Source organism: Neophocaena asiaeorientalis, unplaced genomic scaffold (assembly GCF_003031525.2).
Source record: "Neophocaena asiaeorientalis asiaeorientalis breed wild unplaced genomic scaffold, Neophocaena_asiaeorientalis_V1.1 scaffold216, whole genome shotgun sequence".
Classification (NCBI taxonomy): domain Eukaryota; kingdom Metazoa; phylum Chordata; class Mammalia; order Artiodactyla; family Phocoenidae; genus Neophocaena; species Neophocaena asiaeorientalis.
Window position 1 is genome coordinate 1,047,112 of NW_020175825.1, and position 15,821 is coordinate 1,062,932.

The following is a 15,821-nucleotide window of genomic DNA, read 5'->3' on the forward strand; positions in this document are numbered from 1 at the left end:
AAAATCTTAAAAGAAGCATAAAATATCTGATCCTATAAAGCAACAAAATTACTCTGACAGTTTTCAATAAGGCAAGATATAAAATTTCTACACACTTAAATGCTCACTTATAGTTTACATGTAGGGTACACATTTAAATTATTCCAGAAAGCATGACTTTGTTAGAAGGTTAGAGTTTGATATCTGAGGTAGTTAGTCATTAAAAACAAATAAAACAAAAAACCGAAACAGAGAAAACCCGATGCTGGAAACATTAGTAGAGTACTTTCAAAATGACTCCCCAATAACCCAGCTGGACAATGAATGAAGGGGGTGAAAAGGCAGGTCTGTGGAACTAAACCTCATCCCTATTGTTAGCAAACTAAGACCCCTGTTAATCACCGCTGTTACAACATGTCCAGTTTAAATGAGCAAGAGTCTCGGATTTTTGCGTTACCTGAAAAATGTCAACCGTGAAAGAAAAATACCCGGGTTTTGAACACAAAGGATACTCAGATTTCAGTTTAAATCCCCACCAGGCATTTCAAAGAGTGTCAATTCCCTGCGGTCCAGAGTAACAGACTACTCCTCTTAGGAGGAACTCGGATCTCCACAGAGCATCTCTTCATTCTAAACCTGCCCCCAACCTTCCATCTTTAATAAAGAAAGATTCTTTAGCTTACGGTAAAGCTTTCGCAATATTACTTTTGAAGCTTCAGCGTTCGAAACAAATTAGCGGAAATACTGAACTGCGATTACCAGAAAATCAGAGATTAAACAAGGTTTAATCTCGGGGGCGGTCTGGCTTCTGAATCCTCAGTACTCTATAGGGTTGGCATGTATGTGCCAACCGTCTGCCCCAACTTCCCAAAGTCCCCACGTCCGGCCCCACCACCCGACACCCCCAAAGGCACTCCGAGGCCCCCGCTATACTGTCCCGCCTCCCGACCCCCTGTGCCATCCGACAGTTCCGCTTCTCCCCCTGGAATACTCAGTTCCTTCCCGTCCGCCATCCACTCACCGAGGCGCGCTGGGCAGAAGCTCCAGAGCGGCAGTGTCACTTTTCCCTTCTCGCGCTGCGCCACACGCCATCCGGGAGCTGCCCCATCCAACGGCCCACACAATTCAAATTCGCCCACTTCCGCCTGCAACCCGGAAGGAAGGCTCAGCTCCGCCCCCTGAAAGGCGGGGCCCGCGGCGACGCGGGAGTTGGGGAAGGGCGAGGCGCCCCCGCGCTTTTATTCCGCGGGGGTACCCTCTCTGCCCGGTCTCTTTCCGTTCAGTTTCTTTTGTCTCTCTCCCTACTTAGGTCCAGAGAGAAGTGCGGGAGCGGGGTTGGTGTTGCTGCCGTGTGGCTCGGGAGAGGATCCTCTTGTTTCTTAAATGGATCGAGACATGCTGAATTTTCTTCACTTCCAGGAAAGGAGAGAATAAAAGCACTAACCGAGCCCGGACGTTTTTACCCCTCCGCCGTCGCCTAAACACGAGCTACAGCCGGAAGGAAGAAACGAACCCTCCGCATACTTAGTACGGGGTTTCTTTGGGTCTCCAGAGACCTGTCGCGGCACAGTTAGGAGTTTTAACCTCTTTCCTTCCCCTGTTTGAGGGAGACAAAAAGCCAAGTGCGCCAATCACCTTATTCCAGCAACAGATTGAAAATGGAGTGGTCGGAAAAGTTCCTGGTCCCAAATAACATTTTTGAGGATAAGTGTTAGAAAGCGACAAATTATTTTCCTCCTCTGACAGACCATTTTACAAGATTACTATGTGGTTGTCCTATGAGATTCTTGGGACAACAGTGTTATTTTCCTTTGCCAAGGACCACACAATGTATCCTTGATCCGAAAAGTCTACAGAAAGGAAAGGAAGGACAACATGTTGTTAGGCAAAAACAAACAAACAAAAAAACCCTCTCTAACCCTGATCTTGACGTTACCACCAGATCATCCTCACATCTAAAAGCATTGATTGACCTAAACTGATCAGTTCAAACCAAGCCATAACAGAACATCTTCAGGGTCTATCAAACTGAAATTTGAAAGATTCACTGGATTTCTGGGAATTTATTTTATAGATAACCTGACATAAGGGTGTGTAAAGCTATTAAGTGATGTACTGTTTATAACAGTGGAAAGTAGAAAATAACCTACGTGTTTACCAATAAGGAAATGATTAAATACTGTAAGTTATGATAATTTAGTAGCTGATATACTGACACTGTGCAGGCACTAAAAATAATGATGTAGATCAGTAGGTACTCAATTGAAAATCAGCTTCAGAAAGACTATATATATATATATATATATATATATATAGCATGCCTTTAAAGTATGTGTATGTGTATGGCATACAAAATTTGGATACATAAACTGTAAAATGTTACCTGTGGGAGTCAGATTGGTGAATGGGGATGGGAAGAAACTTTTGCTTTATAACCAGCTGAATTTTTTAAATAAGCATGTTTTACTCTTGCAATTTTAATTGCTTTTAAAAGAAGATTGCTAGAAATTGAGTATATTCTAGATGAAGAATCAGGTTTAATAAATGTTGAAATGTATAATGTTTGAATAATCTGTGTCCATTCATTCATTCATCAATTCATTCAGCAGTTATATAGTAATGGTTTGACCACACATTTTGTCATTCATAATATGCTGTATTATTTAATGTCCCACATTTTTAATACTAACCCCATTAAATATATTGCTGTTTCAAGTTCCTTGAATGCAGAAACTATGTCATATATTTTCCTATATTTTTCATAATTCTTGGTACTTTCCCACCATTAAGTTCCATCCTTCACAGGAATTAAATTCTCAAGTTAATCTGCAAGCAAAAGTTAAATGTGGGCTTCCCTGGTGGCGCAGTGGTTGAGAGTCTGCCTGCCGATACAGGGGACACGGCTTCGTGCCCCGGTCCGGGAGGATCCCACATGCCGCAGAGCGGCTGGGCCCGTGAGCCATGGCCGCTGAGCCTGCGCATCCGGAGCCTGTGCTCCGCAACGGGAGAGGCCACAACAGTGAGAGGCCCGCATACCGCAAAAACAAAACAAAACAAAAAAAAGTTAAATGTACTCAGGGAATTCCCTGGTGGTCCAGTAGGTAAGACTGGGAGCTTTCACTGCCATGGCCAGGGTTCAATCCCTGGTCGGGGAACTAACATCCTGCAAGCTGCACAGTGCAGCCACACACAAAAAAAGTTAAATGTACTCAAATTGCCCTTGAAAAACTCCCCAAACAATCATAAAAATATATATAGTATATATAGATAGAATAGATATAGATACATGATTTTTTTTTAAGTTTTATTTATTTTATTTTTGGCTGTGTTGGGTCTTTGTTGCTGCGCACGGGCTTTCCTCTGGTTGCAGCAAGCGGAGGCTACTCTTCATTGTGGTGCGCGGGCTTCTCATGCAGTGGCTTCTTTTGTTGTGGAGCACGGGCTCTAGGCGCGCTGGCTTCAGTAGTTGTGGCACGTGGGCTCAGTAATTGTGGCTCGGGGGCTCTAGAGCACAGACTCAGTAGTTGTGGCGCACAGGCTTCGTTGCTCCACGGCATGCGGGATCTTCCCTGCCCAGGGCTCGAACCCATGTGCCCTGCCTTGGCAGGCGGATTCTTAACCACTGTGCCACCAGGGAAGCCCTAGGTATATGAGTTTTAAAATATGACTATATAAGCAGGTTTTGTTTTGTTTTGTTTTAATGTTTGTCCTCTTTTTTTTTAGTCAGTCCTTCTTTAGGACCCTTAATGAATTCTTTACTTTCTTCCACCAAAATGTTGACAAAGTTATCATCACCCAGCAGCCCTGCCATCAGTCAGTCTAATGAGATTAATTTCTCCTCAGCAATAGAGAGCGCCTTAAAGTCATTGACATATTTTTCTGTAGGACTGGTCAGGCTTAATGTATAAATTGCCTAGGGCTAGTGTTTATTGAATGGAATATCAAGTTATTTGCATATTTAAACTGTTATTCCCTTTTTTACTGAGGGTGCAGGTGAATTTGAATACAATCAATATTCAAGTAATGTTACAGTATTTCATGAACAAAGAAGATCTGCAATAAATACCCACTGACTATTTCAAGGAGCCTGAGTAAATCCAGACTTAAGAACTTTTAAGATCTTAAGATCCCACATGCCGCGGAGCGGCTGGGCCCGTGAGCCATGGCCACTGAGCCTGCGCATCTGGAAAAAATAAATAAATAAATAAATAAAATAAAAGGAAGCATTCAAAAAGTCTAATTAGCAGCCTAGTCAGGTTCTCATGATACTTGACCTAGAAATGGAGTGTGGGTGTGTGTTGGGAGGGGGGAGGGGGCCAGGGAGGGGGCTGTTGGTAGATGTTGAGGAAGTGAGCAAACATGTAAAAACACTTTTATGTTTCCCACTTTTGCTTTCACACATCTTTCTTCAATATCTTTTACTGTATCATTATAGACTTAAGTCTAATGTCAATATACTGCCTTACAAAAAAGTACTTCTTTTGGAGGCTATGCAAGGGGAGCAACAAATAACTTCCCTACTCCCTCCTACTCCTGTCCCTTACATGCCGGTTTTTCTCTGTTCCACTTACTAGTCTACCATGTGCAATGGTGCTAAAACAACTAAAGGACAGGGGTAAAAACAATAGGTAGGCAAGGTAACTGTTTCTCCTTTTAGGAACTCTAGAATAGAGTCCATCTAGTCTCTCCTCAGCAATTCTTTAGACCATCACTGCCCAATACGAGTGTTAGCCACATATATAGTTTGCAATTTTCTAGTAGTCATATTTTAAAAAATTGAAAGAAATAGGTGAAGTTAATTGAAGTAATGTATTTTATTTAACCCAATATGTCTATAATGTTATCATTTTAACATGCAATCAAATAGATTATTGAGATATTTTACATTTTTTTGTACTAAGTCTTGAAATTGGTATGTATTTTACATTTATAGCCCATCTCAATTTGTACTAGCCACATTTCAAGTGTTCATTAGCCACACATGGGTAATGGCTACCATACTGGTCAGCACAGTTTAAAATATGTCACAAATTTTCCCTTCTAAGAATACAGGCTATCATGGGACTTTGTTCCCAAAATTCTATTTCACCAACTTCTAACAAACATTTGAAAGCATGAAATAGAAGTAATTATCTTTCCCCCAACTTTAATTATTCCTACTCTACCATGATCTTGTCACTGCTTCCATATTTACCTCAGATTTGTTTTTTTCACTTCCTCCTCTAATGAATTTTTTTCTTACCCTCTCTATTCTCACTCTCCTTGTCTATTCCTTAAGCTTTCTTCTCTATTTCTCAGCAAAGTATTTGAATACTTTGGAATATATTTAACATCTATAATTATGGCATTAGTGCTACAGAGTTTTCATCCCACGGTTGCAAAACAAATTAGTCGATTTAACTGATCACCTCGTGAACAGGTCATAATGAGAATACTGTATAAAATAAGCATATGACCATTATTAGTGTATGCCTCCATGATCAAGAAGTATTTGTCAAGCATATTCTATGCTATCAGCAGTGTTAATAAATTTCTGAATGGAGTTTTCACAGTGTATACTAAAATGTTCCTTATATTAGTTTGCCTGACCAGTATTTTTACATCAATTTTGAACTTGCATCAAAATAGATTTTAGGGGGCTTCCCTGGTGGTGCAGTGGTTGAGGGTCCGCCTACCAATGCAGGGGATGCAGGTTCGTGCCTCGGGCTGGGAGGATCGCACATGTTGTGGAGCGGCTGGGCCTGTGAGCCATGGCTGCTGGGCTTGCGCGTCCGGAGCCTGTTCTGAGACGGGAGAGGCCACAGCAGCGAGAGGCCCGCATACCGCAAAAAAAAAAAAAAAAAAGAAAAAAAAAAAGATTTTAGGAAACGTGGGTTGTTGTTTGCTACCAAACAGAATTCTTTTTCTCAATGTCCCATTCACATGAATGTTTTGATCTAAATTTTTAATCTAACCCTGGTTCAGTGTCTTTTAAATCAAACACACCACCTCCTGGCAGCAGGAAGCACCACCCAAAACATCAATTTCAGGTCTCTTGTTTCAGGGTTGTTTGGATAATAAGCAGGTTTATTAACAGCAGTGTTTGGAATGATACCGTTCCTGCTGGGTAACTACATGATTTTTAGCAAAAAGGGCTCAAAGATAGCCTGTAGCCAATATGAAACATGGTGTTCCAATACAGGTCTAAGGTATGATATGTTTATGTTAACTTTCCTCCTCTCCACGTTGGTGTTTCAAACAAATGATTGTCCGGATTGCTTTTCTTAATTGCTGTCTTTTGGCCTGAAGTGTTTACACAGAAATCAGAGCCTCTTTCCATTTAAGAGTAACTCCAAATGTAAGCATACACGTTGGTAATGCCACCCAGAAAAAAAATCAAGTCATGAACAACATGTTTGAAGTGAATCTTAAAAATTCTTGGATACAATTGCTGGCAATCATAACTGTTTTCAGTTTATTTTGTGTACTTTGATTTTTTAATCCCTGCCAGAATACTCCAGGAAAATGACTTCTCAAGTGTGTCGATAAAGTGATTCAGTTATAATGAGCCCGATTCTCACCAGCATATCCTGATGAAGGTGGAAAAAGACCAAATTCTCACAAAAGTCCAGGACATAGAATTACCATGTAGGAAGCAGGCAATTGCTTAAAGTTTGGCTTAGACCTTTATGGCTGTTCTTTAGGGAAAATTCTTCAAAGACACCAGAGTACAATGTTAAGAGCCTGGACTTTAGATCTAGACAGGCTGGGATTTAAATGCTAACACTATTACCTGCAAGCTAAGTATGAAGAACCCAACCTGACCCTCTGAGCATCACTATTGGTTAAAAAAAATGTAAATCATAATAACTACCTCACGAGTTTGTTGTGAACTTTATTTTTTTAATTTTTATTGAAATACAGTTGATTTACAATATTGTGTTAGTTTCAGGTGTACAGCACAGTGATTCAGTTATACGTACATACACACACACACGTATATATATTCCTTTTCAGATTCTTTTCCCTTACAGGTTATTACAAAATACTGAGTATAGTTCCCTGTGCTATACAGTAGGTCCTTACTGGTTATCGATTCTATATGTAGTAGCGTGTATATTTTAATCCCAAACTTCTAATTTATCCCTCCCCCACCTTTTCCCTTTGGTAACTGTAAATTTGTATTCTATGTCTGTCAGTCTGTTTCTGTTTTGTAAATAAGTTTATTTGTATCGTATTTTAGATTCCACATATAAGCTATATCATATGATATTTGTCTTTGTCTGACCTACTTCACTTAGTGTGATAATCTCTAGTTCCATCCATGTTGTTGCAAATGGCATTATTTCATTCTTTTTTATGAGCAATGTTGTGAACTTTAAATGAGAGAATATTTTTAATGATAATTATGATTAGGCAAAACATACAGTCAACTTCCCCTTCCTTCTCCCCTTGGTGGCATGTGGCATTCCACGTCCAGTTCCTTTCGGCTGGTGGTCCACTTTAGAGTCACCCAGGACTCTCCTCCCAAGTGGATCTTAGCCTCACTCCTTTCTTCTTCCCTTCAGTGCCTACAGTAAATTCCTCAGTGACTCACTCTCTACTTTCCACCTTTGCAGCTAACCTGAAAATTTTAAACACATTCATATACAGAGCTAATAATAGATTAGCTTTAACAAGCTATATCTGCAGCACAAGTAGATAGTGAGAATTTGGGGGAGTCAGATGTTATGTTCGCTACATCCTCCTCTTTTCACTAATTTCAGTTTGCAACTCTAGTATCTCAGAAGTGGCTTGTGTCTTCTTTGATATTTGTACAGTAACATTAAATTTCAGTATGTGGACAGTGATCATAAATGGCAATCAGATTTCTTGTAAATGTAAACTAACAAAAGGAAATTGGAAAAGAGAAAGGGAACTAACATTTGTTCAATACTCTCTGTATTCCAAACACTGTGCTAAAACTATCCAAAAGTTGATTTACATAATCCTGACTAATACAATAAGTGATGAAACCAGGATTTAATTTGACTAAGTAATTTGCCCAAGGCCACAGTAGGCAGAACTGATATTTTAATTCCAGCTTGTTTGTATATAAAGCCTGCTCTTTTTCCTTCACAATATTTTGATTCATACATCCTGAGTAGTTCTGTTTTAGTTTTTTGAGGAACCCCCATACGGTTTCCATAGGGGCTGAAACAGTTTACATTCCCACCAACAGTGTAAGAGGTTTCCCGTTTCTACATATCCTCACCAACATTTATTATTTGTGGTCTTTTTGATGATAGCCATTCTGACAGATGTGAGGTGATATCTCTTTGTGTTTTTTTTTTTTTTTTTTCGGTACGTGGGCCTCTCACTGTTGTGGCCTCTCCCACCGCGGAGCACAGGCTCCGGACGCGCAGGCTCAGCGGCCATGGCCCATGGGCCCAGCTGCTCCGCAGCATGTGGGATCCTCCCGGACTGGGGCACGAACCTGTGTCCCCTGCATCAGCAGGCGGACTGCCAACCACTGCGCCACCAGGGAAGCCCCTCTTTGTGGTTTTGATTGCACTTCTCTGATGATAGAGATGTTGTGCATCATTGCGTGTGCCTATTGGCCATTTGTATGTCCTCTTTGCCTATTCAGGTCTTCTGCCCATATTTAAATCAGGTTGTTTAATTTTTTTATATTGAGTTGTATGAGCCGTTTATATATTTTGGATATTAACCCTTTATTGGTCATATCATTTGCAAATATTTTCTCCCATTCAGTAGGTTGTCTTTTCATTTGTTTCCTTTGTTGAGCAAAAGCTTTTATGTTTAATTAGGTCCCATTTGTTTATTTTTGTTTTTGTTTCCTTTGCCTTAGGAGACACACCCAAAAATATTGCTACGATTTATGTCAGAGTGTTATGCCTATATTTTCTTCCAGGAATTTTATGGTTTCCAGTCTTACATTTAGGTCTTTAATCCATTTTGAATTTATATTTGCAAATGGTGTGAGAAAATGTTCTAATCTCATTCTTTTACATGTAGCTGTCCAGTTTTCCCAGTGCCACTTATTGAAGGGACTATATTTCCCCACTCTATATTCTTGCTTTCTTTGTTGTAGGTTAACTGACCATAAGCATGTGGGTTTATTTCTGGGCTCTCTATTCTGTTCTACTGGTCTATGTGTCTGTTTTGGTGTCAGTACCATACTGTTTTGATTACTGTAGCTTTGTAGTCTAGTTTGAAGTCAGGAAGCAAGATGCCTCCAGTTCTGTTCTTCTTTCTCAAGATTGTTTTGGCTATTCCGGGTCTTTTGTTTCCATACAAATTTTAGAATTATTTGTTCTACTTCTGTGAAAAATGCCATTGGTATTTTGATAAGGATTACACTGAATCTGTAGATTGCCTTGGATGTTAAAGTACCCTAATATTATTGTGTTACTGTCAATTTCTCCCTTTATGTCTGTTAATATTTGCTTTGTGCATTTAGGTGCTCCTGTGTTGGGTGCATATATATTTACAATTGTTATATCTTCTTCTTGTATTGATCCCTTGATCATTATGTAATGCCCTTCTTTGTCTCTTGTTACAGGCTTTGTTTTAAAGTCTGTTTTGTCTGTATAAGTATTGCTACTGTGGCTTTCTTTTTGTTTCCATTTTCATGGAAAACCTTATTCCATCCCCTCACTTTCAGTCTGTGTGTGTCTTTAGATTTGAAGTGAGCTTCTTGTAGGCAGTATGTATATAGATCTTGTGTTTGTATCCATTCAGCCACTCTGTGCTTTTGATTGGAGCATTAATCCATTTACAATTAAAGTAATTATTGATAGGTATAAACTTATTGCCATTTTGTTAATTGTTTTTGTAGTCCTTTTTTGCTCCTTTCTTCTTTTGTTCTCTTCCCTCGTGATTTCATGACTATCATTAGTGTTATGTTTGGATTCCTTTCTCTTTTTTGTGCTTGTATCTATTGCAGATTTTTGGTTTGTGGTTACCATGAGGTATATAAATAACAATCTATATATAGGTAAAAGCATTATTAATATTAGTACAGAGAAGATTTCAGTACCAGGTTAGAGCAATTCTTAAAATGTGGTCCATGAGATCAAACCATTTACATAATAATGCTAAGATTTTTTGCTTTTTTTCACTTGAATTTTGTCATAAGTGTACAGTCGAGTTTTCTGGAGGCTACCTGTGGTGTAATATTGTGACAGATTGAATGCAATAACTGATATAAGGATCTAATTATTTTTATTAAGTCATACATTAATGCATAAATATAAAACAATGCCATGCTTCTCACTAAATTATTTTTGTTCTGGAAGATAAAAATATTTATATTAACATGTAATGGATTTACTACTATTATTAAATGAATTAAATACCCATTTTAAAATTTCTAAATGGTAAATGTTATTAGGTGTAAACCACATAAACAAAAAACTTTTGGGGCCCCCAGTTTATGAAAGCAAAAAGAAATCTAAGAAGTTCGAGAGCTGAAGAATTACATAATATCTAAAGCATAATTTCTAGGCTTTCGATTTTTAGGGCCAATAAACACAAGCTAAAAAGAAGCAGTAAGTCTTTCCCAAATTTTGAGAGCCAACACTCCTTATTTTTCCAAGTGTTATGAGTTTCCTAGGGCTGCGGTTCACAAAGTACCATACACTGAGTGGCTCAGATGACAGAAATTAATTGTCTTACATTTCTGGTAGCTAGAAATCTGAAATCAAGGTGTTGCCAGAGTTGGTTTCTTCTGAGGGCTGTGAGGAAGAATCTTTTCTATGACTATACCCATTTTTCTGGTGATTTGTTGGCTCTCTTTGCATTCCTTGGTTTGTGAAAGCACCTCTGCTTCATCTTCAAATGGCATTCTCCCTGTGTGCTTGTTTGTGTCCAAATTTTCCCTTTTTATAAGGACACTTGGTATGTTGGATCTGGCCCCACACGAATGATGTCATTTTAATTTGATTACCTCTGTAAAGATCCTAGCTCCAAATGAAGTCACATTCTGAGGTATGGGGAGTTAGGACTCCAACACATCATTCTGGGGGGCATATGATTCCACCCATAACACCAAGTCAGAACATTAAGAAACTTCTTCCATCATTATCAGGAGCATATTTTTTACAAAATATAGGGTATTTTACCATCAAAAAAGTTGTAAAGAATTAAGAAGACCACACTTTGATATGCTTATCATTTAGCAGAAATTCCATTTGGTGAAATCATATTTTATAAGAGAATTAGGTTTTAAATTTAGCACAGAAAGTTAAGATTAAGTATAGTAAACATTATTCTAAAAAATTCCCATTAATTCCCAAGTACAGTAATATGAGTATATAAATGAACAATGTATACAGTAGTCAGCTCCCCTATTTGCTGGGCCTATTCTAGGCATTGTAGGTTCAGAATGAACAAGCAAGGCAAGGCCTCTACTGTCATGGATACATAATAGTGAAAGAGAAAGACTATGCTCAAACTGTTGAAAGGCTCTCCTCAAATATTGCAAAACAACTTGTTGATAGGACAAAACTGGATTTATTTTTACCATAGTAAGGGAGAGCACAACCTTGACTGAGTCTTCATTCCATCTCCACAGGAAGAGAGCAAGAGGTTTTAGAGATGTGTTAAAGGAGGTCTTTCAGACTTCCCCAGTGGTCCAGCAGTTAAGACTCCGTGCTCCCAACACAGGGGCCCCAGGTTTGATACCTGGTCAGGGAACTAGATTCCACATGCCGCAACTAAAAGATCCTGCACGCTGCAAGGAAGATCCCGCATGCTGCAACTGAGACCTGGCACAGCCAAATAAATAAATAAATATTAAAACAACAAAAAAGGAGGTCTTTTAATGAAGGTAAGGAGACTTGGTTAAGATTCGGTAAGGATCATAATGTAACAGTTTAAGACTGGTGGATAAGGCAAGGCGACGATATTGAAGCAAGGGTTTCAAATAGATTTGGTGGGTTAATAGTTATTTGATGCTATCTACTGAAAATTTGAAGAGTTTGATTTCACTTAGATGTATTTTTCTGGCAAGTTTCTGAAACAAAATTAAAGTCATTTGTAATATTTGTCTTCCTGGGCAAGAGATGCCTGAAATTGTAAAATCAAGTTGAAGAAGACAGTGGAAAAGTTAAGTTATATTAGTGAAGTCATATTAATGTAGACAGTGAGCTGGGTAGACGGTTCCTGTTCTCAATATCCCCCCCTTGTGGTCATTTTCAGTCTAAGCTGAAGGGAAGAGCATTCACATTTGGGGACATATCAGTCCACACCTTCCACTGTATTCGAGGTGTCATGCATGCAAATTAGGTTTCTGGTGTGGTTTTGGTTTTTCAATCTCCATAAATACCTGGGTTCCCTGTTGTTTTTGTTTTGTTTTAGCATGATTATTTATTGAATCATTTGATGACACATTGGCTATGCAGCAGCATCATTTAACACATTGCAGACAACACATATGAACTCTACATCACGGATAAACACATGATCAGTGCTTGAAGTCCACTTCTCGTCAAGAATCAAAAGTGCCACAGTTAACCCAAGAGACTAGATCTCATCCCTAATGTGAAGATATCACAGATTTGTATGTTTACTTCCTTGATCATTTTTGTAATATTAAAGATTCAAGAGATATCTGTAAGCATGTAAGCACAACATTCTTCCCTTAAAACAGCACTTGTTTCCCCTTGAGAGGCCAATATCATATCTGTGTGGCTCTATTCTGAAGTACTGCCTGTCCAATTTTATGAACTTCTCAAGTGAGGAGTTCAATAGTCCAGATGGCATTGTCTAACACTTTCACTATTCTCCAACTCATAGCATGTAAAATCCTCCCAATTTTCTGGCCTCTTTTAAAGCACATATTCAAGAGAATTGAGGTGAAAAGAAAGCAGTCCAGAATTCCTCTTGATTAGATAGGGTTTGGAGCTCAAATTAAGCCCCAGTTTTTCTCTTCATTTAATTGTTATCTAAAGATTTCCTTTTCCAAGAGGCAGTATTGATGTCTAAAATGAACCCCAAATGATGTCTGACATCATTTTACCAAGGTACAATGCCTGTCCATTTATTAGGTAAAAGCCCATAGGCTTCTGTACCACAAACCCTATACCAGTCATTGAGGGCCACTTGATGATCTGTCTTCTGGCAAAATACCCAGAGGAACTGTCAAATACTGTGGTAACATTTTGGCATCACTCATGGTCTGGTACCAAGCAATGCTATTTGTTTTGTAGTGCTAAGACGCTGAGATAGATTTAAAGCAAAAAAGAGGTAGTAGGCTCCTTGCTCCTGGAGCTCTTTGAAGTTCTTTTTCTGTAAACAATTGACTACAAAAGCTAACTCCTATGAAAGCACCCCAATTGTTTCAGCAAAGATACAAAACTCCATTCCTATCATAGGGACAGTATGATGGGGGATTTTAGATTTATGGCTGTCTGGCCTATTATGTTGTTTACCATGTAAATATTCACATAATGATTGAGTCCAGTTGCCCAGGAAACCAACTGATTCATTACAATAAACTGGTGCCAAGGAAAGCTGAGTGTCTCGCAAAGGAAAATGCATACAAACCTAAGAGTCAGGAAGATTGTATACTTTAGTCAATTCACGAATAAATTGCAGCCAGGTGTTAGATTCATACCAAGTGACTAAACGCACAAAAACTAATATTAAGAAGAAGGGCCTTAAAGAAAAATAAAAGGCATTTAGATAGAAAAGAAAGAAGTAAAACTTTGTTTGCAGATGACATGATTGCCTAAAGTTCTGAAGGCATCTATAAATAAGCAACTAGAGCTAATACATGAATTTAACAAGATCTTTGCACATAAGATCAGTACACAAAAATGAATTGTATTTTTATATACTAGCAACAAATAATTAGAAATTTAAACTTATAAAATTACCTAGGTTAGGCAATGATTTCTTAGATTCAACATCAAAGCACAAGTGATAAAAGAAAAATTTGATAAACTGAACTTCATCATTATTAAAAACATTTGCACTTCAAAGAATACCACAAGAAAGGTAAAAGACAAGCCCACAAACTAGAATAAAATATTTATAAATCATATAATTTGATAAGGGACTTGTATCCAGAATATAATAAGAACTTATAACTCAACAATAAAAAGACAAACCAACTAAAAGACGGACAAAAGATTTGAACAAACTGTTCTCCAAAGAAGATACACAAATGGCCAATAAGCTCATGAAAGAATGCTCAATATCAGGCAGCAGGGAAATGTTGATTAAAACCACAAAATATACCACAAGAAATATAGCCACTAGAATAGTGATAATGAAACAAACAAACAAACAAATAGATAATAACAAGTGAGGGCAAACATGTGGAGAAATGAGAACTCTCATGCGTTGCTGGTGGGAATGTAAAATGGTGCAGCTTTTTGGAAAACAGTTTGGCAGTTTCCTACAGTGTTAAACAGAGTTACTGACAATTCTACTCCTAGGAATTTCTGTAAGAGAAGTGAGGTTATATGCTCACATAGAAACTTTTACACAAATGTTCATAGCAATATTATTCATAATAGCTAAAAGGTAAAAACAATACAAATGTCCATCAGCTGGTGAATGGATAAACAAAATTTAGTATATCCACACAAAGAATACTATTTAGCAATTAAAAGGAATGAAGCACTGATACATGCTGCAACATGGATGAGCCTCAAAGACATTATCTTTAATGAAAGAAGGTAGATACAAAAGATCACATACTATATGAATCCATTTACATGAAATGTCCAGAATAGGCCAATCTATAGAGACAGAAAGTGATTAGTGGTTGCCTAAGGCTGTCACGAGGAGAGGGAGATTGACTGGGCACAAGGTTTCTTTCTGGAGTGACCAAAACATCCTAAAATTAGATTGTGGTGATTTTTGTACAAGTCTATAAATATAACTGCTACTGCATATATTATAGATCTAGCAAGGGTGAATTTTATGGTATGTAAATTATATCTCAATAAAGCCACAAATATTGTTTGTAACTTTTATCTTTTTGGATAAGAGTTTCCTGAAAAAATAAACCATGTCAATGAATATGGAGGAACAAAGTTTTGTTAGTGAAGACGGCAGAATAGTAAAGTCATATTTATGTAGACGGTAACATATGGCTGTATACGGTTTCAATTTTTAAAACCAATAGATATCTTTTAAAATCACAAATGCATTAGATAGTTAAAACAGCAGTGCAAGAATTAAAATATAGTATGTGATAGAGAATGAATGGGTAGCTAGTCTGGATTAAGCAGTCAGAGAAGACTTTTATGAAAAGGTGATATTAAACCAGAGATAGAAATGATAAAGAAGAGCCAGCCTTGTGAAGATGGAGGTGGGGGTGGGTGGAAGAATGGGAAGAGCATTCCAGCAAAGCTAGTGCAAGTGGGGGTCTCTTTATCAGTCAATATGTCTCTAAAACCCTAAATTAACTCTTCAAAATCCACTCATCTCTCCAGACAGCAGAACAATGCATTTCTCTACTTTGTCAGTGCTTAGCAAACTCTTGAATTTATCAGTCTGTGCTTCTTTTTATTTTAACTTTTAAAATTATCTTTATTTTTAAAAGTAATTCACATGCTGTAAAATTTACTCATGTTAGGTAAACAGTGTAATGACAGTATATTTACAGATTTTCTCAAAAATCACTATAATCCATTTTTTAAGACATTGTGATTTCCTGAAAAGAAACCTGCTAAATAGAGATGCCTCTTTATGCTCTCCTTCTATTTCTTTCCCTCTCTCTCTCATTAACCAAAGGTTGGCAAAAACTCTCTCACTCTTCTGCATTGGCCCACTGACCAGTAGTTAGGAACCACTATTGTACAGCATCTTCCAACACTAAGATTTTATGATTCTCTGACCTATCC

General features: G+C 38.0%; 1 protein-coding gene across 6 annotated transcripts in view; it reads right to left on the bottom strand.

Moving 5' to 3' along the window:
* G2E3 (G2/M-phase specific E3 ubiquitin protein ligase) overlaps window positions 1-1,123 on the bottom strand; it is a 59,385-nt gene extending 58,262 nt beyond the window's left edge. For all 6 annotated transcript variants that reach the window (XR_003001471.1, XR_003001470.1, XM_024732659.1 and 3 more), the window contains exon 1: window positions 1,001-1,123. Coding sequence is in view for 2 of the 6 variants with exons in the window: in XM_024732657.1 (XP_024588425.1) it covers window positions 1,001-1,071 (71 nt within the window). In the remaining 4 variants the exon portion in view is untranslated. The remainder of the gene's footprint in view (window positions 1-1,000) is intronic.
* Window positions 1,124-15,821: the final 14,698 nt, after the last annotated feature.